The sequence below is a fragment of the Oncorhynchus mykiss genome, chromosome 17 (assembly GCF_013265735.2).
Source record: "Oncorhynchus mykiss isolate Arlee chromosome 17, USDA_OmykA_1.1, whole genome shotgun sequence".
NCBI classification, from domain to species: Eukaryota; Metazoa; Chordata; class Actinopteri; order Salmoniformes; family Salmonidae; genus Oncorhynchus; species Oncorhynchus mykiss.
Window position 1 is genome coordinate 31,011,200 of NC_048581.1, and position 24,545 is coordinate 31,035,744.

Genomic DNA, 24,545 nt, shown 5'->3' on the forward strand with positions numbered 1-24,545 from the left:
CTGCCGCTGAAAAACACCCCCACAGCATGATGCTGCCACCACCATGCTTCACCGTAGGGATGGTGCCAGGTTTCCTCCAGACGTGATGCTTGGCATTCAGGCCAAAATAGTTCAATCTTGGTTTCATCAGACCTGAAAATCTTGTTTCTCATAGTCGGAGAGTCCTTTAGGTGCATTTTGGCAAACTCCAAGCGGGCTGTCATGTGCTTTTTATTGAGGAGTTGCTTCCATCTGGCCACTCTACCAATAAGGCCTGATTGGTGGAGTGCTGCAGAAAGGTCTGATTTGGTGGAGTGCTGCGGAGATGGTTGTCCTTCTGGAAGGTTGTCTCATCTCCACAGAGGAACTCTAGAGCTCTGTGAGAGTGACCATCGGATTCTTGGTCACCTTCCTGACCAAGGCCCTTCTCCCTTATAGACCTTATATACAGTGGGGCAAAAAAGTATTCAGTCAGCCACCAATTGTGCAAGTTCTCCCACTTAAAAAGATGAGAGAGAGGCCTGTAATTTTCATCATAGGTACACTTAAATTATGACATCCAAAATGAAAAAAGAATGAATTTATTTGCAAATGATGGTGGAAAATAAGTATTTGGTCAATAACAAAAGTTTATCTAAATACTTTGTTATATACCCTTTGTTGGCAATGACAGAGGTCAAACGTTTTCTGTACGTCTTCACAAGGTTTTCACACACTGTTGCTGGTATTTTGGCCCATTCCTCCATGCAGATCTCCTCTAGAGCAGTGATGTTTTGGGGCTGTTGCTGGGCAACACGGACTTTCAACTCCCTCCAAACATTTTCTATGGGGTTGAGATCTGGAGACTGGCTAGGCCACTCCAGGACCTTGAAATGCTTCTTACGAAGCCACTCCTTCGTTGCCCGGGCGGTGTGTTTGGGATCATTGTCATGCTGAAAGACCCAGCCACGTTTCATCTTCAATGCCCTTGCTGATGGAAGGAGGTTTTCACTCAAAATCTCACGATACATGGCCCCATTCATTCTTTCCAAATCCGTTTGCTATTCAAAAATAGTGTCTGACGTCTTTGGTTGGCAGGCAGCCTAGTGGTTAGAACATTGGGCCAGTAACCAAAAGGTTGCGAAATCGAATCTCCGTGCTGACAAGGTAAAAACCTGTCGTTCTGCCCCTGAACAAGGCAGTTAACCCACTGTTCCTATGCCGCCATTGTAAATAAGAATTTGTTCTTAACTGACTTGCCTAGTTAAATAAATATTTTTTTTTTAAATAATGCTGCAGTGAGGTTGGGAGTGTGATAGGGTGTTTAGCTCCTCAAAGGAAGATAGTAAACACGGTCAAAAGCATCACACACACACACACACACACACACACACACACACACACGGACATGGTCAAGATCATCTCAACACACTCAAAAACCAATCCGATCCAAACCACCATGTCGTTCAGGTCTGTAAACAGCTTCACTTCACCCAAACTAATCTATTTTCCAGACAAGGTTGGCTTGGTTCAATCAACAACAGATAATGAATTAAAATACTCCTGAATAATTGCCTGGGGAAATGGAATCTTCTTCCTATACCGCTATTCCTACAGCAATACTGTGAGTGGCATTACCTGTGAATGACATTATTTGTTGCATAATTGAATTGTAATCCAAGGGATAGTTGATTGATAGGTAATAATCTCACACAGCTATACCATCTGGAAAAAAGAAAATGGAAAAATGAATCGAGGCCATGTTCCCGTACAATGATTAGAGTGAGTGTGTATTCCATTGGTACAGTGGTTCTGTACCTGTTGCTGTGAAACGAAGCCTGGGTAGCTTTGCTACATCATAAACATGTGGCAACTGTACCGTGAAGAGTCACATCGGAGCCCTTTATGAAGGCTACTCTAACGCTTTCCCAGTGACCCAGTCTCACATAATTATCAATGATTAATGGACCCTCATATAAGCCGGATATCAACCTGGTTCAGCTTCTCCACTTGGCATCATTGTTACCGTGGCCTTTGACGCCATAAGTTCCCGTTTGAATGGGCAGATTATTAATGCCTCTAGCCCCGCCTCCTCCAAGTGCCCCCTGCCAGTGTTCCTTCCTACAGTTTCCGTCTCCAATAAGTGCTCATTATGTAAAAAGCGGCGACGGCCTTCCTGTGACCTCCATTCTGTGTCAAGCCTCTGATGTGGCCATATGGACTGTAGAAAGTCGATTGAGTTCAGCCAACCTCCATTTTGTGTCATGCTCAATTCTGTGTCATGCCTCTGATCGCCTTCCATAAGTGGCCATTGTAAAGAGTGTCAACCGTGTTTCCCGCCAACCTCCATTCTGTGAGGATCCTCTTTTGAGAGCCAATAACAACGTGTTGACACCATTCCAGACACCTCCGTTATAGATCAAGCCTGTAGACCTCTGTCTGTTCTCCATAGAGCTCTGATTATAACCGGTGTCATCTACGTTCCGTAAACTTCCATTGTGTGCCAAGCCTGTAAGACCCCTAATCATCTGTTGATCAGATTTAGTCAATAGAAGATGATAATTGGCACTTTGAATGCAGAACCTGCACTCAAACAATTACTCTCAGAAAACGACAGAACCAAAGCTAAGGCTGACCAGGAAGAGTGTATACATCGTGGGACTTCCACTTCCTACTTACTCATCTTACAAGCTCTGGATCAAAATGTAGATTTGGGTGCCTTGTTGCTGATGATGATTCTGTTGGAACAAAAAGGGTATCAATGACCCAGCTAAAGTCATTAGGCCTCCTTGACTGAGTAACTATTGGTCATATGGATGACCGCAAAGGACCAGTGCGGTGGGTGTTCAAGAGATGGTCTCAATTCCCAATGGATGATGCCCTCCTTTCAGTTCAAATGTGTGTGTTGAGTGGAGTGGCCTTCATGTTTTGAAAGACTGAGTTGTGTTCCCTGTCAATTGAAAATCCCTTCCCTGCACCACTGTTGTACCTGGCTGTCATCTTGACCATGAGCTCTATAATATCTAGAGTGTTGTGCAACAGGAGGTCCATGTCTCCTCTTTGTGAAGAGAGAACACTGATGACAGCGGAGTGCAATCATCACTTACATGCCTGACATACACACATGCAGGGACACACACACACACGTGTGTTCATGCACGTACACGCAGGCAGACGTACACACACACACACCTCTGTTCTCGCCCTTCCACCCTGGGCTACTGATGGCACTGTGAGAGATGGTCTCTTTAATTTTTTATGATTTGACATTATTGCCCTTACTGTGCTTGTTCCCTTGGAAACAGACGACCCTTTCCCTGCACGAGGGGGCCCCTCCCTCTCTCCTCTTGGCTTGGTCTTTTCAAGGCAGTAGACACTGGCTGTACAGGACAGAGCCTTCCAAACAGGGCAATGTTTTGAACTGTACTCACCTAGCAATAATGTGGTACAGTGGGGAGAACAGGTATTTGATACACTGCCGATTTGGCAGGTTTTCCCTTTTACAAAGCATGTAGAGGTCTGTAATTTTCATCATAGGTACACTTCAACTGTGAGAGACGGAATCTAAAACAAAAATCCAGAAAATCACATTGTATGATTTTTAAGTAATTCATTTGCATTTTATTGCATGACATAAGTATTTAAACACCTACCAACCAGTTAGAATTCTAGCTCTCACAGACCTGTTAGTTTGTCTTTAAGAAGCCCTCCTGTTCTCCACTCATTACCTGTAATAACTGCACCTGTTTGAACTCGTTACCTGTATAAAAGACACCTGTCCACACACTCAATCAAACAGACTCCAACCTCTCCACAATGGCCAAGACCAGAGAGCTGTGTAAAGACATCAGGGATAACATTTTAGACCTGCACAAGGCTGGGATGGGCTACAGGACAATAGGCAAGCAGCTTGGTGAGAAGGCAACAACTTGGCGCAATTATTAGAAAATGGAAGAAGTTCAAGATGAGGGTCAATCGCCCTCGGTCTGGGGCTCCATGCAAGATCTCACCTCGTGGGGCATCAATGATCATGAGGAAGGTGAGGGATCAGCCCAGAACTACACGGCAGGACCTGGTCAATGACCTGAAGAGAGCTGGGACCACAGTCTCAAAGAAAACCATTAGTAACACACTACGCTGTCATGAATTAAAATCCTGCAGCGCACGCAAGGTCCCCCTGCTCAAGCCAGCGCATGTCCAGGCCCGTCTGAAGTTTGCCAATGACCATCTGGATGATCCAGAGGAGGAATGGGTGAAGGTCATGCGGTCTGATGAGACAAAAATATAGTTTTTTGGTCTAATCTCCACTCGCCGTGTTTGGAGGAAGAGGAAGGATGAGTACAATCCCAAGAACACCATCCCAACCGTGAAGCATGGAGGTGGAAACATCATTCTTTGGGGATGCTTTTCTGCAAAGGGGACAGGACGACTGCACCGTATTGAGGGGAGGATGGATGGGGCCATGTATCTTGAGATCTTGGCCAACAACCTCCTTACCTCAGTAAGAGCATTGAAGAGTGGCTTAGCCAGTCTCCAGACATGAACCCAATAGAAAATCTTTGGAGGGAGCTGAAAGTCCGTATTGCCCAGCGACAGCCCCGAAACCTGAAGTATCTGGAGAAGGTCTGTATGGAGGAGTGGGCCAACATCCCTGCTGCAGTGTGTGCAAACCTGGTCAAGAACTACAGAAAACGTGTGATCTCTGTAATTGCAAACAAATGTTTCTGTACCAAATAGTAAGTTATGCTTTTCTGATGTATCAAATACTTATGTCCTGCAAATGAATTACTTAAAAATCATACAATGTGATTTTCTGGATTTTTGTTTTAGATTCTGTCTCTCACAGTTGAAGTGTACCTATGATAAAAATTACAGACCTCTACATGCTTTGTAAGTAGGAAAACCTGCAAAATTGGCAGTGTATCAAATACTTGTTCTCCCCACTGTATATGCTGTTAACTTATAAAGACACTCAAATAACTGTGACCACTTGACTTTCAGCAGCACTTGTAGTGTTGGTGTTTATGTGTGTGTGTGTACAGTATGCATGTGTGTAGTCCTTTACATTCGTACTTGAATACAGGTTGAAAATGGCTAATAAGCGCCTAAATTGGAACACAATGACTGTGGAGTAACATGCTATGCATGACGTCAGAGCTCTGGCTCTGCGCTGTATGGGTTAGCTAGTCATGTTGGCAATAGAACAAGCTCTCAAATCATGCTCACCTGATCCAGATTGCGATTTATAATGGAACATTTGCGTAAACAACAACAGTAATTGTGTGACGGCGAGGATGCAGAGTTGTGTTCTTTCAGTTCCTCAACAGCACAGCTACTGTCAGAGAGCTGAAAAAAGTACCTTAAAGTTGATGATGACTTTGAAATTGCTTGAAACTGTACACACTTAATTTGTTGCACCTACCCCACACTTTCCAGAAATAGTCTTATGTTGCTGAATGTATCCAGAATATTTCCAAATTTAGTTAACAACAAATGCGGTGAAATATGTATATCCAACATTTTCTTTTACAAAAAAACCTGATACCGATAACCGATATATATAAAAAAAATTGCTGCCTTTTAAGCATTCTAGTACAGTTAAATAGTTAACACACACACATGGACGCAGAGGTCTAAGGCAATGCATCTCAGTGCAAGAGGCGTCACTACAGTTCCTGGTTCGAATCCAGGCTGTATCACATCCGGCCGTGATTGGGAGTCCGATAGGGCGGCTCACAATTGGCCCAGCGTCGTCCAGGATGTCATTGTAAATAAGAATTTGTTCTTAACTGACTTGCCTAGTTAAATAAAAGCTACACACACACACGCCACACTGACCAAAAAGGTATTTTGTTGGCATTTACTTATGTCACCATTACCAGTAAAACATAATCATAACCTTTTTCTTTCACTTGCTGTGCTGTTTCGTTGCTCATTTGTTCAGTCGTTTCATTCTCAACCAGGATTTCTATGGAACGCCGTTTGGGTCATTGTGTGTCAAAAAAGACAGTCATATTCAGGTCCTGATACGTAAAAAAATTATGAACGCGTAAAATTATTATTTGACGTGCAGTCACATTCAGGTCCTGATTGACGTGTCAAGTAAGCTTGTTGACCAATCAGGACCTGAATGTGACTGCACGTCAAATTTTTACGTAGTTATTACCCATTGATTACGCTATCACTCGTATTTCATGTGTCACAACGATTCATTGATAGGTATGCAATGATGCTGGTAAAGTTGTCTCGCGCACCTACAGCGCTGGTCATAAAAAAAGCTAGCTAGCTCATGGACGCAAACAATGTTCTTCCCCAAAATCATAGCAACACATAGCAACAACATCTGTTTCAGTAGCTATAGATAGCTAGCTAACTATATAGCTAGGTGTCATCATCTAAAATAACCCTAATTTATAAGACAGTTCTTATTTGATTAGTGGTGGTCGGACCCATCTATGTGAAGCTAGCCACAATAAGGATAAGCGCCAATAGTGGACTTTACGGGTTAGCCTTCAAAAGAAAAGTATGGCATAATTCTACTATTTGTATTCATTTGCATCACTGTCAATGGCATACATATTCTGAAGGCAAACTGCAAATTCCACTATTGTGCCTAATCCTTATTGTGGCTAGCTTCACAGCACAATCCGGTCCGGTCAAGCCTCACTAGCCAGAAGATGCTAGCTGGCTGCCTATAACGTTATCTTTGGGCAACAGGGTTAAGTAGCTTGCTATGAACTGAAGTTCAATTTCAATAGGCAAACAACAAGTGGCAACCTAGCTCTTAATTACTCTTGCAAGGATTCCTAAATCATTTCTAAGAATAATAAAAATGACTGCAGTTTCTACTGGTCATTGTTTTCAGGCTGGTTGTATTGGTGCTAGCTAGGTACCAAGCTAAAGCTAGCTACCATAGAAGTTGCGGTCGAACAAATGATGCTTTATTACGTATTGTAAACACATCGTTCGTGGCCGGTGTTTGCTTGTTTGCAGACTTTTTTTGTACTGCTTTGACAGTGCTACGGTATCTTTTTTGATACGCAAAGATCCAAACGGCGTTCCATAGTATGTATGTTGTGAAGCTAATAGCAGTGACGCTATTACTGTGTAATTCCGGTAGCGCATAATCTGAAAAATAGCGCAATTCGTAGTGAGTACCGGTGAACGACCAGCCATCATCACCCAAGACAGAGAACAGTTGATTGTCAAGGGCAATGAATTCCATTATCTTGGCTTTAATGGATTTCGCCTCTGAGTTGTCTCGCTGAAATTCTCTTTCTCTTTCAAATGACTGCTTGACTTGTTTACTGCTCGATCCACACAGCAGACATTGTGGGCTAGGTTAGGAATGCTGTGCTGCACGTGTAGCGCAAAATGTTACGTGGAGTCATTACATCCTGTACCTAATGTTTATATAGGTATGGACGGTGGCTTTAGCATCGGCGTTAAACTAGACATCAGGCCGATTCCGATATGTTCACCGATTTATATCGTGCATCCCTACTTTTCATATTACTTCTGTTAGAAATATTTCAATTTAGCCCTATCCATATAGGCCAATTCACACGAGTGTAAAGGGTTAACTGTGTGTGTGTGTGTGGTCCAGTTACAGAACATAAATTAACCCTACGATGACACAGCTGTGGATGTGAGTATGTCCACTTGCCTTTCTTGGCGCACAAGGAAGCAGTGACTCTCTCACCCGGCCCAGATCACCCAAGTGTGACTAAACACCTATCCAAGCGTCCTAAAGCCTCCCTTAGAATCAGATTAAACTCCTTTCCTCCCTCTCTTCTCTACTCACCACCCGGCACTGAGGAATTACTAGCCTCCTCTTAGGGGAATTACATTTAGGGGAAACATTGAGCAGCTTCTTCCTCCTCTTCCCTCATGAAACCTCTGCTAGCCCCGGCTGAGACTCCAGTGACTTTAAGCTAAGCTGCTCTGAGATGAATCACAGTTTCCACCCTACTAACCTCCAGCAGGGCTGTGTTCAGTAGGCAAGATACAGAAGAAAACTGAGTGAAACGTGGAGGTACTATCTGAACTAGTCCATTAAGAGATTGCTGTGCTAAACATCTTGCAACAGTTTGCAAAAATGAACACTAACCAGATTTTGCAGTACAGTGGGTGGAGAGGAAGAGCATCGTACAGTATAGGGAGCTTGTTGGTTAACACTGAGCTGGAATTAGGAGCCCTTACTGTACGTCTGAATGAGTAATGACATGACAAATCTAAATCCTTTCACAGTGGCTGCAAACAGAACATCATACAGTAAGCTAGTTGGTTAACACTGTGCAAGAACCCTTATGTCTCTGAATGAGTAATGACATGACATCATAAACCTGACATCACAGGTCTGAACCCCATTCATGGCTTTAACACTGAGTGACAGGACAAATGTACACACATTCACATCAGTCAATCACATAAGCGATAGTATAGTCAAGCCCACTCTTAACACATCACGACAATGGAGTTATATATGATGCCTATTGTATGGGTTATGTGATGCATATTGTATGGGTTATATGATGCATATTGTATGGGTTATATGATGCATATTGTATGGGTTATATGATGCATATGATGCCTAGGTAAAAGGAAGCTGCATTAGTTCTGGGTTATAAAAGTCACTGAAGTCATATGCTATGCTCTAACAGACCTACTATTTCAGCTTTATGACCCAAACGCCAGAATTCTTTTTTTTTTTTTTTTTTTTACAGATGAAGACGATAGAGGGCTTTATTATTTTATTGTAATTACCCATCTAACAAGCTTCTGAGAAATCTATGTTTGGGAGATAGCTGATTAAATACCTACTGCGGCCCAGTCAGTATGTTGATGTATTATGTTGGAAATTCATGATTTTCATTGAGTATGACTTCAAGCCACAGTAAATTATAGGTTTTCAATAAGAAGCTGAACATAGAGTGATTTGCATTATGAGTGTTGATGCAGAAAATAGCTGTATCCAACATAATTCTCGATCAAGGTTGTAAACAATGATTTTAAAGGTCCCATGCAGTCAAAAAATGTGAGTGTTTTGTGTATTTCCACACTATAATGTTGGAATAATACTGTGTAATTGTGAAAATTATGATAATGCCCATGTAGTGTAAGAGCTGTTTGGCTGAAATTTCAGCCTGTTTTGATGGGATGGAGTTTTGGCCTGCCTGGTGATATCCCCAGGCGATAAATAAGTTAATAGACCAATAAGAAAGAAAGTTCCAAACCTCTCTGCCAATAACAGTTTTCAGTTATCCCCACTCAGACCACTCCCAGACAATCCTAGCAAAATAATTTATTGAGAAATGCACTTTGTGAAGAAGCTTATTTTGACTATTAATCTATACTATTACAACCACTGAGATGACCAAAGCCAAATCTATAACCCATCGCTTCTTCTCCCCATTTCCCATCAAAACAGAAATATTGGAGTTGGCCAAACTTGAGGGGGAATCAATCACACGACACAATGATGTCTGAATTCATTTCTTTCTCCAGTTTTATCACTTAACATGATGGATGGTTACTCCTTCTGTCATCCACTCAGGCCACGGTTTATATTATATCCGAGAGGAGTAGATTTGGGGAAATATTGCCACCCTTTCCACTTCTGGATCTGTGAGTTTATGATATTATTCTAACCTGACCGCTGACAGCCTTCATCATCATATTATTATTATCACCATTATCATTTGTATCGTCATCGTTATCATTGCTATGGTGATCATAATTGTCGTCATTGTCTTAATGGTCGTGGTTTCGCCGCGTTGCAATGCAAATTATTACAGACAATAGACAGTTGAGGCCATAATACGCACCACACAAAATAAAATAAAACCGATTTGAATCTCTTAGAATTACTGTATGATTTGAAAACGATTATTTGGTCCATTATAGCTGAGTACTCTGCATTATTGTGCCTAGTGTTTCAGCGTTATGGTAGTTTCCTTATTTATGGCCCCTCTGGTTGGTTTATGATGAAAGCAGCATTCTACCAATGTCACTTCCCTCCTATCGCCTGTCTCCTCCACCCACCCTCTGACTATCCATGTCTGGGTCGAAGTTGATTCACTGCCACCTCGATTGGAGGTTCACGTCTCCAGACTCCCTTTCTCCCTGGTGTGGTGACCGACTGTCCCGCTCCCCTGTCCTTGACTTCTCAGTCTCTTTGTCATGACATGGAAGACCTGACACAGTCGGGTTAGAGGCAGGGCGCTCTGCTCTTCAACACGTTCTCATGTCCGCCTCTCAAGAGCACGTCACAGAAGTGACTATCAAGCCTTCAGCTAGAGTTCAGTAAACTTGTATTTGGAGGCTCACCTCACCATTTAGAACCGGCACATTTGTGCAACTTAAAGGGTGATTATTGTAAATCAATATAATTATTGCAATTACACTTGTTATGGTCAAACTCACCCAAATGTTCTAACTAAAAGTACATGGACAAAACAAAAAACATGCTGCCTCGTACCGGCAGTTTTCAACAAACCTATGTTTTTGTTTGCATGTTCCTCATACTGTTCTAAACCGTTAATGATCCTTTTAACGAGTTTCACAGCAATCCCACAATTCTTTAGCAAAAGCCGGTAAGTGCGTGCCTGTTTATGCTTTGCGCTAAAAGAAACAGTGGAGTGACTGAGCCGGAGTGACGTTGAACAGCCTGCTGTTAGAGCCGGCAATGGGATGCCTTGCTTGCCGAAGGTCGACTGTAAAACTCTCGCCTCCCGCAATCGTATTATTCTGACACATACTTCATAATCAAGTCAATGCGCTGATGTCTACATATCTTGATCCCTTATTCCAGATCCCAAGCACATTTCCATTCTCGAATCCTTCTCAATCTTCATTCTACAGCACGGAATGACATACGAACGTCTCTGAATTGCAACCATTCGCCATAACATTAGCATGGGCATGGTTTGATAGGAGTCAGGATTGATTGCATGGAAAGAGAGACATTATCATTCAGATAATTACCCCTTGTTCTGCTGCTGGAGGGTTTTTTGAAGATGTAATAAGTATTTATTGTCAAATCCACATTGCATTGTGGCCCCTCCATAATTGATGATAATGAGATCACAGCGAGACCCTTCATTAAAAGTCAACATGACATTTTCTCTCTCTGCTCTTCTAATGCCGTTTTCACCAGCTCATCTCCTTCTCCCCGTGGAAGCAAAACCTTATGAAACCTCACCAGGTCCAACAAAGTCTCGCTATCTTTTTGAGTCCGTTATTTCTGATCTAGGTACAGCCTAAGTGATCAGTCTACAGTTGTTAAAGGGATCGTTCATGTTGGTTTCCTTACCCCGTAAGCAGTCCATGGACAATGTTTGACAACAATCCATGCTTTGGTTAAAAACCTCCTTCGGGATCGGTGTCCCGTCCACAGGACAGTTGAGTTAATGTAGGCTAATATGATTAGCATGAGGTTGTCAGTAACAAGAACATTTCCCAGGACATAGACATATCTGATATTGGCAGAAAGCATAAATTCCTGTTAATCTAACTGCACTTTCCAATTTACACTAGCTATTACAGTGAAAGAATACCTTGCTATTGTTTGAGTAGAGTGCACAGTTTTTAACATAATGTTATTAATAAACAAATTAGGCACATTTGGACAGTCTTGATACAACATTTTGAACAGAAATACAATGGTTCATTGGATCAGTCTAAAACTTTGCACATACACTGCTGCCATCTAGTGGTCAAAATCTAAATTGCACCTGGACTGGAATAATACATTATGGCCTTTCTCTTGCATGTCAAAGATGATGGTACAAAAAAAATACAAAAGAACGGTTGGTTTTTTTCTTTGTATTATCTTTATCAGATCTATTGTGTTATATTCTCCTACATTCCTTTCACATTTACACAAACTTCAGTGTTTCAATTCAAATGGTACCAGGAATATGCATATCCCTGCTTCAGGGCCAGAGTTACAGGCAGTTAGATTTGGGTATGTCATTTTAGGCGAAAATTGAACAGAACTTCTTAAGGGTCCGCCCCTTAAGTTTCCCTGGCACTGTTTCCAAATGCTCAAAATTATAATATTGGTACCATGACTCCCATTCAAGTTACAGTTCAGATGTAAGCGTTTTTCACGTATCATGTTCAAATCATCTATAAGTGACTTTGTTGAGCTTCACAACCAATTTGAGATACTTTCGGTTGAGTTTGGATATGTTGTACAAAACATGCTAATAACGCTGCCAGGACTTGGATGGGATTTGTGCCACAAATGCTAGAACGTTAGCATTTGGAAACCGTGCCAGGGAAATAAACCCAAAGCATGGCTTGCTGTCATACCTTGTCCAGAAACTGCTTACAGGGTAAGGAACCCAATGTGCTATTTCGTAATTTGGGTGAACTATCCCTTTAGCTGTACTTCTTGTTCTGATCCAAGTGCAGTTGTGCAAATCCACCACTTTGTCCACATTGCTCCTGATCCAGGAACTGTATAGTGATTCACAGCCATTGACAGTTTCACTGATTCAAGTACAGCTATTGCATGCTCAGCTCATACCATCTCATAGAACCGTGAAACCCTGATTTAATAAGGTCCTGCTATTAGCTTTTAATCATCACTCAATACAGTCCCCCTGTATTTACAAGTCTACAAAATGTATTGCATTAACCTATGGCAACAGTGCAGTTGCATTAAGGCTTGTCTGTTCTTTAGGCCCTTAATGAGACTGTTGCTCTAAAATGGCGGTGGTGATGGATGAGTGGTGAGGCCCTACAGTAAGTGCTCCTTTCGGCCTGTAGGAGAACAGTGGATCTAGTTTCACCGGCAGATAGCCCCTCTAATAAGGCCACCAGGGCCTGTATCCATGGAGATGCAGCCGTAACCTCTTCAGCCTTCTGCCCTTTGACCTTTCTCTTTCAACCACTAGCGAGGAAAGTCTCATAAAGAAACGATCACTTCAGGGCAGGTTATAGGTTGGGTCATGTGCTTTTTTGCCGTCTTAGCTGAACAGCAATGTTCCCTATTGTTCAGAATGACCCAATTTCTTCTGGAGCAGCAGGTTCCACACACTTCTCAGAGCAGTTTGGGAGCACCGAAATAGAATAGACATCCACTGAACTGCTGCGAGACTTTAGTCTGTGTCTCATTATTATGGACGTTTTTAATCCCTCAGAGACCATAGTTCACATCTTCCTCTGCATTTATTAGAGATTACAGACCACTGTATATCTCTCTGACTGCTGGGGCCTGACAGTGTCTTCCTTCTTGGCCTCACAGCAAGTTGTGCCACGCAAATGAAAATTGTCTACCTCCTGTATATCATTACGTGACGTGATTCAGAAACCAAATAATTGTGAGTAAGAGAGAGAATTTGAGCGGTCATTTTTATTGCGTGTTGGTTTGTTGCGACCATACTCACTGTTTACTCGCAGATAGCACTCTGTGGCGTCATGTGGCAGTTCGTAATGATCTGGATACTTCAGACCATTTGCCGGCTATACTGCAGATTTATGGCAGTTATTGATCATTTGGATCTACGGCGTGACTGCTTTCATGTGGGTGGCTGTGGTCATATAAGTTATGGGTTGTGGTCTCGCGGGGGTATTGACAAGCCAGTATCTCAGGGATGGGAGGTGGTGAGATGGGACATGGTTGTTGATATTGATTTGGCCACCATTAATGTTAACATGAGACATTGGCCTTGATGCGTACTTTGTTTCAGCCAGATCAGACTCCCTGAATAAATGTAGGCCCGGCCGATACTCCGCTAGGCTCGTTCTGTTGATCAGTAGGCCTATATGTTGGTTTGAAAGCTAAAAGAAGCCTAGCTTTGAGTGGGCATGTTGCACCATTCTACTTAGAAGTTTGTGAAAATTGCTACTACAGAAATTGTGATAATGGTGTGAAAACCTCTTTAGTACGTTGTTACCCACCCTCTCACCATTTGCTACTATAACGTAACCTACACGTTGCTATTGAGTAATTGGGTCATGATTGGGTCAGGAAAAGGTCAAAGGGGTAACAATTACTAGTTGTAGCTGTTAACTGCGGTGCATAAATGCTATTGATCTACAGTGGCAGCATTTAGTATAGAGCGAACAACATTTAGCATAGAGCGAACAACATTTAGTATAGAGCCAACAACATTTATTCTTAATTTTCCCATGAAATATGGGACCAACACTGTACATGTTGCGTTTATATTTTTGTTCAGTATACTATAGTTCGGAGCGAGAGAAAGAGCTAGATGGAGACAAAAGGTATAGCTACAATTCTGAGCGATCTATAGGCACAGCAATCTGTAGCCAAGCTAAAAGACAGAGCCATCAGAGACTATCTATTATTCAAGCAGCCAATACACTCAGCTCCACCACCACCATTATCTCCCAGTGTCTGAGCTCAGCTCGGTTTCCAATGTGGTGCTAGTGTAGCCAAACACTGGGTGTACTCAATGAGGCTGTGAGAATGCGGAGCTCTGTGCCGTGCCATTGTGTGTGTTTGTGTGCGCCCGTAAGGCCTGCGAGACAGTGAGGAGGTAGTGGTACAGTACAGTACTTTGGCTGCCATAGGCTGTACAAGCCATCTGGAGAGATGATTAGCCAGACATTGTTTTTCCCCCGCTCTGCTCTTAGTGGTGTCTGTTGTATGTCTTGCAAGACTTCAGGCTAATTTAGATCTGCTAAAGCTATGATACAGTAAAACAAATCAAGTTGACTCACTCTTCTTCTCTCTCTCTATCTCTCCCTCTCTCTCTGCAGTTTGCTGTTTCGTGGTGCACAAGAGGTGCCATGAGTTTGTCACGTTCTCTTGCCCCGGTGCGGATAAGGGTCCCGACACAGACGTAAGTAGCCGTACCCCACCCTCTACCCCTCATGTTCTCACCGCCTCTCCACTCTTAGGGTCTCTAAGCTTCTGTCAATGTACCCCTCCCAAAATGCACCCCTAGCGAAAGGGGGCACCGCCAAGGCAAATCTCTTCCAAGTCTGCGTCACAAACGACACCCTATTACCATATAGTGTATAAATATGTTGGTATAGGGTGCCTTTTTTGGGACGCAGGCTAAGTATATGGCTACTCTCAAAGTGACAGCCTTGCAGGACAGACCGAACGTCCTTGTCTCGTTGACCGGGGCTGAGCATTAAGGAAGAAGAATGAGTCTGCTCCTTGTCTGACAGGAGATCATTGTGTGTGGAGGCCCAGAGCTGTAGTATCATACATCACCTTGCTCTGTGTATTGGGAGGTCAGTCAGGCTAGTTTTTTTGGCTTGAAGTTGTAGGAATTGTTCTTTGGTTTGGTATCATAAAGAAGTTGGCTCTGTACTCTACTTTCAAACACCTGACAATAACTTTCCATTTAAAACGGTGTGTTCTGAAATGGAAAACAAAATGACCACCTGGACTCTTCTCAATTTGATGCCTAGTGAACGCAACCGGTCACTTCAAGTTCAGTGACTTTGGACACGTCTGCTTTAATCTCTCACTCTGGCAGGAAGTCTGATAATGAGCAGGGCTCTCTGGATGAATCATACCAGCTGATGGCCAGCTTACCTCGTTTCACCTCAATATACCTCATTTTATTTTCTGAGGGGTCACTTTGTCCCAGTCATTATATCACTCGAGGACATTTCCAGGTCCACTCCGAAGTGTACACTCGTTTACTCCCTGTTAAGAGCCGGGACATGGGGAGATCCCCCATGATTTAAGACTTTTGACTGGCCCCAGTAGTCTAACTAAATGACAACCCACACCAGTGTCATACTTGGTACTCTTGACATCACATGAAAATATATTACATTAACCTTCAGCATCTGTGTTGAATTATTTAGTGCATAAATCTCTCCTGAATAAATCTTACTTGGATCACCACTTAGATGCCAAAGCAGTGGATGAAGAGTGACTCCTAGTACTTTCCTCTGTGGGAGTGTGGCCTCCTAGCACGTTAGGTGTGAAGGTACACTAGCCTGGCCTAGCAGCACAACTCTGACTGGTTGCATCCCAAAACACATCCTATTCCCTATAGAGTGCACTAGTTTTGACCAGAGCCCTGGTCCAAAATACTGCACGATATACGCAATGTGATGCCATTTGTGACTCAACTTCTTTCTCAGTCTCATGGCGTTCTCCGGGTGGCCCCGTAACTGGAGATGTGTCATTCAAGCTCCTCAGCCGTCCGCTGCCTTCAGTAGAACGCCCCGCGGCTGACACCCAAGCTCTAAAGAAAGTAGTACGTGCACATGTGTCAAAGTCATTACACCGAGGGCTGTGTGTCTGTGGGTTTTCGCTCCTCCCTTGTACTTGATTGCTGACCACACCGGTCGCGTGGCGTGCGCGAGCATTGCTAAATAAATGTACACATGCACGTTATTCAATCATTGCACCCAAGCTACTCGCGCGCGCCAACGAGTGTCTGCGTTGCCAGGCGCTAAAATAGAAGTTGATTCTATTTGTGACACAGAACGTGCTGCACGTCCCGCATCTCCCATCTACTCATTAGTTTTTAGAAGCATATATCCACATACCATCTCCTCATTGGTTTTTAGAAGCATATATCCACATGCCATCTCCTCATTGGTTTTTAGAAGCATATACCCACATGCCATCTCCTCATTGGTTTTTAGAAGCATATATCCACATGCCATCTCCTCATTGGTTTTTTAGAAGCATATACCCACATGCCATCTCCTCATTGGTTTTTAGAAGAATATATCCACATGCCATCTCCTCATTGGTTTTTAGAAGCATATACCCACATGCCATCTCCTCATTGGTTTTTAGAAGAATATACCCACATGCCATCTCCTCATTGGTTTTTAGAAGCATATACCCACATGCCATCTCCTCATTGATTTTTAGGAACATATGCCCACGTGGGTGATTGAAAGATGAACCGAGGTTGGTTGTGGTAATGCACCTTTTTATGAAAGTTAGTTGCCAATCGCCATATAAAGTCCAAAGAAGAAAAAGAGGCCTGGAAGGAGGAGCGATGACTAGAAACGATTCGGGTTGACCGTTTTATGTGTGGATTAATTGTTGGAGTAGAGGACCTTGTGCATTTCAGGTAAAATAACAACCCAATGTCTATATCCCAGAACAAATTAGCTAGCAACAGCAAGCTAGCTATCTAAATTGGCATAAATGTTTCATGCTTTTCGACCTGTCCCCAAATTAATATAATTGGTACAGAGTTTGTTTTGATATTTCAACCTGCGTGTCATGATCGCGTTCGGACAAAATTATTTTGCGCACGTTGGTGCGCGTCCGGTTTGGGCATGGCGTAACACAGCTGATTCAGATGATCAAAGCTTGATGATCAGTTGATTATTTGAATCAGCTGTGGAGTGCTAGGGTGAAAACCACAAAACATGCACCCCTTTTGGATCCCAAGGACCGAGCTCGGGAGACCCTGCACCAGGTCGTCCATGGAATGAGTTTGACAGTCCTGTGCTAAGGGATTGTCTTTGCTAGTGGGGCTTAGAGGGGTTATGAAAAGGGCAGCAGGTAACTCCCCATTTTGTCAGCATTCCAGATATATGTTCATGCCAATTATAGTAATCCAACTTTATGGACTTATTAGGGCAGTAGTTGTCATTAGTCACAGATCTAGGACCAGCTTACCAACCCCCATAGTGACCCCCATAGTGACTTCAGATCTAGGGCATCCTATCAGATATGTTATTAGCAAATCAGTCATCTGTGGCCACATTTCTCAGCATTACAGTAACAGATGGTTGAGTTACATAATGTAAGAAAAGCACTGTTCCTACTGAAAAGTGTCTCTGGTTCATGGGCTTCCAGGATGCATTCAAACAAAAAGTGTGCGTTGTTTTTTTGAGTCTGCTAATGTAGCCTTAATGACCGCCGCGAGCCAACGTTAGCCTTTCGAAATGCCCACATCTTAATCATTTAGCCCATTCCACATGGGATACGCTTCCCAAATGGCACCCCATTGCCTATATAGTGCACTACTTTTGAACAGGGCCCCTTTAGTGCACTATATAGGGAATAGGGTGCCATTTGTTACGCAGAGAGGTTGTACAATGTGAATTACTCAGCAAGGATAGATTCGCTGCACATGTTAGCGCTATGTGCAGTTTTCCCTAGCAACCTAATTGCTAGGTGGGCAGAATCCAAAATAAAGGGTGAATACTAGGAGCATAAACCATGGTTCTCTCCCAAATGGGACCCTATTGCCTATATTGTGCACTACTTTCCATAGGGCTCTGGTCAGAAGTAGTGCACTAAATAAGGAATAGGGTTCCATTTGGGACCCTAACACTGACTATGTCTAACTTAAGAGCACTTCAGCAATATGGAAAAGCAAACCTACTGAAGAATATGGCAAAGTGTACTGTAAAGGACTAATGAAAAACTGTTGCGCTCGCATCAACCAATCTCCAAATACCACCCTTTCCACTTGAGCATGAGGGCTATGTTTTCCCGGAGGCACATTGAGGGTTAATTAGCTAGATTAGTGCAGTTAGCTGCTTCAAAATGGTTTCATTTGACCACTCTGTTCTTTGTTTCCAACAGAGGCTTGGCAAGTATGTGTAGTGTTTTGCAGAACAAGTTTGGTTAATAATTAGGGCTGGGAATTGCCAGGAACCTAACAATATGATATCACCATACTTATTTGGCGATATGATATGTATTGCGATTCAAGACTGTGATTTTATTCGATGTTCCAAACATATTACTCACCATATGTCTGCTGCAGAGAGACGAGAGAGAGCCATGAATAAAATAGATTTGATCAGTCATGGAAATACAATTCGGTCCCTAATTGATAACAAAGTATGAAGGAAATATACTGGAGTTTTGGTTCAGGTACAGGCAACCAACACAAAAATAAAGCGATACACTATATCGTCAGAAATAATATCCCGATATGTAACTATCAATTTTTTTCCCCATCACTATTAATAATGCATGGACTTCCTGGTCCCCCTACAGGGCCATGGAGATGAAACACAGATGGCTGCATTCCTAATGACACCCTATTCCGTACAAAGTGTACTACTCGGGGTAATACATAGGCTTTGTTTACTCAGGCAGACCAATTCTGATCTTTTTTTTCTCACTAATTGGTATTTTGACCGATCAGATGTGAACATATTTGATTTGATTGGTCGAATGAGCAATTAGTGGGGGGAAGAAAATCTTAATTGGGATGCCTGTGTGAACGCAGCCATCGAGTCTTGGTCTCAAAACAGGGCACTATATAGGGAATAGGTTGTCATTGGGGATGCTGCCTGAGAGAGCCAGTGGCTGAGTCATGAAGGACCCATCCTTCCTACCTCCCCAGTATATGAACGGTAAATGCCTGACGGTAGATGTCGCCTGCTAGCCGCCCATGTCTCTATGATGTAATCATGCCCGTCTCTGGCATACTCCAACCCCCCTCTCCTCCTTTTCACCCCTCGCACCCAACGGAGTCGAATACCAGCGTGCGCTCTCAGTAGCACATGCCCCTGCGCTTGCATGCCAGACCACAGGAGGTTGGTGGCATCTTAATTGGGAAAGACGGGCTTGTGGTAATGGCTGGAGCGGAATTAGATGGAATGGTATCAAATACAACAAACACATGGTTTCCATGTGTTTGATGCCATTCCATCCTCCCCTCAGCAGCCTCCACTCTGTGTCAGACGTTCCAAAGAGATTGTGGCTCACACACCGAGCGCTGGAAATTCGAAACAACATTTTTGTGCTTAGCACACACTCTCTCGTTCTTTTAGTGTTGACATGTACAGCGGAGTGGAGGGTGCTGATGTCCCTGCTCCTTTAGCCAAATGAAAACCCATGACCTCTCTTTCCTCACTTTCTCTTTCCCGCGCTCTTTCTTTCTCCTCTCTTCCTCTTTCTCTTTCCTCTTTCTCTTTCTCCGCGCTCTCATCTCTCTCTCTCTCACACACACACACACACACACACACACACACACACACACACACACACTCTGTCTCCCCCTCTTCTCTCTTTCTCTCATTTATTTATTTCTCTCTCTCAGCACAGTCATTGGCGCCTGCGCTGCTCCACTGGAGCTTCTGATAACCGTCACATAGAATTACATTCACGAACGAGACCCAGGCTAACTAGACTACAGCAGCCCCATTAATTCAGTGTGGCTGATGAAGATTGTGGGGGGGGGTCAACAAGCTTAATACATGTTGTTAATGAGGTTGCTTTAATGAGCCTCTTGTTTGAATCATTTTTTAATAATATCTGCTTCCCAAATGGCACCCTATTCCCTGTATAGTGCACTGCTTTTGACCAGGGGCTCTGTTCAAAAGTAGTGCACTATTTAGGAAATAGGTTGCCCTTTTGGACACCACCAATGCCTCAATGCACAGGATGCGAGGCTGAATGCCTCTTTTGTCCCTCCCACACAAATGAACGGTGTCAGATCATTGAGTCTGTATGGCTAATGAGGTTCCTCATACCACACAGAGCTAATTATTATGATCCACTGTCATATGCAGGCTACTTGATCAAACGGCACTAAATGAAAGCGAGACATTGAATGAACATGAGATATTACTCATTACTACCATCTACTGATGTGGTGGGAATATAACCTCATATCAGTCATCATGGTTGTTATATACATGTATATATGGAGTGATCTAGTTATCAATTCCTGTATGTACAATGTTGTTAATAGATTGTTTTGAAAGTATTCACAAGTAATGTTATTGAGCTAATGCTTATTTTCTCACTCGGAGCCGGTCCCGACCTCCCTGGGGCCCTAAGCAGAATTCTGCTAAGGGGCCCTCCTGCCTGAGCCATGTAAACCATTTGCCATTGTCACGCCTGACACCCCAGTTCTCACACTCCAGTCCTCCCTCCTTTAAAACAGTTTGCTCCATCTGTCAGTCTAAGAACAAGTAGACTTGTATAAAACAGACTGAGGTATAAACAAACAATATTGTCTGTAGTATCTTAAGATAAGTGAATATTAACATGAACAAAAATAATAAATTGTAGAAAATATAAAATGATAAAATATAGCACTGAGCTTTGGATCTGCTGCCTGGCAATTAGTCCAGTCCTCACAATATTAAATAATTAGCTTTGTCTATACAATGTAAACATAATCCTTTCGGCTATGGCAGCAGCTGTGTCTCTCCAAATAGTCAAATAAAACCTATACAGCTGTGTGATTAACTTTGGTTCCTTCTACAGCCTGGGCATTTTCAGCATCAGCACCAGTCTATCTGGACTGTCTAGAAGAAATTGAGAAAGTATGTCACATAGTTAGTTATGCAGTCATTTACACAAATGCACTTCTGCTGTACAATCTTAAGTTCCTAAGTGTGTAAACATTTGAATGTTTTGATGGTAAGATTTTAATTCAGACATTCCTCCTCTGCACTTTCTCAAGGCAAAGTCATCAATGACGTCGTCGTAGGACATGCATTTCCCCTCGTCGTGATTTATGCTCATGATGGCCAGGCCACTCAAACGTTCCTGTGACACGGAAGACCTCGGCTAGCTTTTGATGAGCTTTCATTTTTGAAAAGCTTCTCTGTTATGATGCTACTGGGAGGGTGACTGCAATTCCTAGGGCCGTCCAAAGGTTAGGATAGAGTTCCTCCAGGTTGTTCTCACAGAGAAAGGAAAGCAGCTCAAAAGGCAGTCAGTCATCTTATCTGATGGCAGATCAGGTCCATTCTGAATCTCGTGTGCCAGATCCATTCCACTGAGGTCACTGTCGTCTCTGAAGGTTAGTGTTTTCAACTTCCATGCAGTGAGCCTTTAAAGATTCACTGGACATCTGAGAGGCAGTGCTGAAGGTCAGCAGCACTCCATATTTGGTTTTCACTTGGTTGAGTGTTTCAAATATCTCATCCGTGGATGTTACAACAGTCGACCACAATGTTGAAGTTGTTGACTTCAAGGTTCTTCGGTGCATCAGTCACTGGTTCATCAGCTGCAAAACCTCTTGCTGATTCTCAGTCCCTTCTCTTTCAGAACAGCCTCCACATTCATTTATTCACACATGCTTTTGGCTGTTGTCTGGGCCTCCGAGAATCCAGTTTCCCGGTATGTGTGGTACTGAGGGAGCCCTTTTCATTTGAGAATAAATTCACTGTGATATACAACTGCATTGAGGCGGATTGGAGGAGCTTGTTCACCTTGTTTGTCATTGTCAGTATCTCACACCATACGACACATCAAATCAAGAAGTGGTAGGACTCAACTATATCTGCGAGTGCTTGTGCCTTCACTTTGAGCACAGGATCGTTGATCGTCTGTCTGGCTTCCAGTAATGCCTCCCGAACCTCAGAAGCCTGGTACCTGATTGCATGAACACTTTGGAGTCTACTCTCCCATCTCGTATCACTAAATGAATTCAGTTATTTTTACGTGTTTCTTCAAAACGCTCCATTTTTGTGTGCCAGCTGAAAAGAAGGTGAAGAGCTTTGGCACATGCCCAAAAAACCCAGCTGCATCATTTGACGATTTAGCAGCATCTGCAATGACAAGTTCTAGAGTATGTGCTCCACAAGGGACGAACACGGCTCTGAGATTTTTACTGAGCAGTCTGGCTTGTATTCCTTGGTGCTTGCCCTTCATGTTGGCCCCATTGTCATAAGTTTGCCCTCTGCAATCTTCAAATGGAATCTTCAGCTCGTTCAGCTTATCTAAGATGACAGTGGACAGATTCAAGCCTGTTGTAACCTCAACATTCACAAAGCCGTGGAAGTGCTCCTTGATCTCTGGCTTTCCCTTTAAAGCCACGCTTCTCAGAATAATGGCCATTTGCTCCTGGTGACTAATGTCAGGTGTACAGTCCAAGATTATGGAGAAGTACTTTGAGTCTCTTACTTGAGTCACTTGCTTCAATAGTCTTGTCACTCACAATCTGTACAGAAAATGTATTCACTACTTACTGTAAATTGCTCTGGATAAGAGCATCTGATAAATGACTAAGATGTCAAATGTAAACATTTCCATAGGCTTTTATATATTGTATATGGAAACAATCGTGGCTGTTTAGTCATGCATTTTCCTTTACTTCGTGAGAGTGAAATATGAAGTCATAAAAACACTCCTCATTCCTACTCTAACAGTTTTATTGGAACAAGAATGAATCGTGCAAAGCCTGTAGCAGAAGTATGAAATGAATCTTCTATATTGTGATGTACTGTATATATGCGTATCATTTGCATTGAGCACAATGCGCCTCTCATCCTGCCAGAAGTTGTTCTTCAATCACTGGTCCTAGAGACCCAAAGGGCATTTGAGCAGGGCAGGCTTTTTATTCCAGCCCAGCACTAACACATTCCGTCACCTAATCACCGGGCTAGCACAAAAACCTGCACACCCCGTGGTTCTCTAGGACTAGGACTGAAGAACTGTGGGTTCCAAGGACTGACCAGTCAGATAAGAATAGAATAAGAGAATAAAATGAGAAGAGAAAATAAAAATTTATATTTTGTTGGTAGAGCATGGTGTTTGCAATGTCAGCATAGAAGGTTCGATACCCGGCACCAGCCATACATTAAACAAAAATGCAGGCATGACTGTAAGTCTGTATATTAGTGGTTAGGTCATTGGGCCAGTAACCGGAAGGTTGCTGGATCGAATCGCCGAGCTGACAAGGTAAAAATCTGTCGTTCTGCCCCTGAGCAAGGCAGTTAACTCACTGCTCCCGGGTGCCGAAGACGTGGATGTCGATTAAGACAGCTCCCTGCACCTCTCGGAGTTAAATGCGGGAAGACACATTTCAGTTGAATACGTTCAGTTGGACAGTTGGACCCTTTCGCTTATTATTATTATAAGATGAGGTGTATGGTGAAGAGAAGAGGGTGTGTGTGGGGTTCCCATGGCTCCTTTAAGCCAGAGGACAAGGGGTAAAAACAACCGTGTTTATTCAGTCTTGTAAATGTTTATTATGCACTTTGGTCCTGCATTCAAGTATGCCTCAAAATGTCAAATTTCCATAACGGGGTCAAATCTCTCCAACTATTTGCAAGGGCTAAACAGGGTTCATTGAAAATAATGAAACGCAACCAGACCTAGTGAACATGTTGTCTACTTAAATATTTAGAATGCTTTTGCTTTGCTGGTGAAAGGGCCACTTCACGTAATGCCTGTCGATGAGTCTGGCAGCACATGTTTCAGTATAGTACGATCCTCTCGTGCTCTGTCAGGTTGGATGGGGAGCATTACTGCACAGCTATTTTCAGGTCTCTCCAGAGATGTTCGATCGGGTTCAAGTCTGGGCTCTGGCTGGTCCGCTCAAGGACATTCAGAGTCTTGTCCCAAAGCCACTCCTGAATTGTCTTGGCTGTGTGCTCAGAGTCGTTGTCCTGTTGTAAGGTGAACCTTCGCCCCAGTCTGAGGTCCTGAGTGCTCTGGGGCAGATTTTCATCAAGGATCTCTCTGTACTTTGCTCCGTTCATCTTTCCCTCGATCCTGACTAATCTCCCAGTCCTTGCCGCTGAAAAGCATCCCCACAGCATGATGCTGCCACCACCATGTTTCACTGTAGGGATGGTGCCAGGTTTCCTCCAGACGTGACACTTGGCATTCAGGCCAAAGAGTTCAATCTGGTTTCATCAGACCAGAGAATCTTGTTTCTCATGGTCGTAGAGTCCTTTAGTTGCAT

General features: G+C 43.1%; 1 protein-coding gene across 3 annotated transcripts in view; it reads left to right on the forward strand.

Annotated features, from left to right (window-relative positions):
* LOC110493701 (protein kinase C alpha type) overlaps positions 1 to 24,545 on the forward strand; it is a 217,197-nt gene that overhangs the window by 67,709 nt on the left and 124,943 nt on the right. For all 3 annotated transcript variants that reach the window (XM_036949695.1, XM_036949696.1, XM_036949697.1), the window contains exon 3: positions 14,695 to 14,777. In XM_036949695.1, coding sequence (XP_036805590.1) covers positions 14,695 to 14,777 — 83 coding nt within the window. The remainder of the gene's footprint in view (positions 1 to 14,694; positions 14,778 to 24,545) is intronic.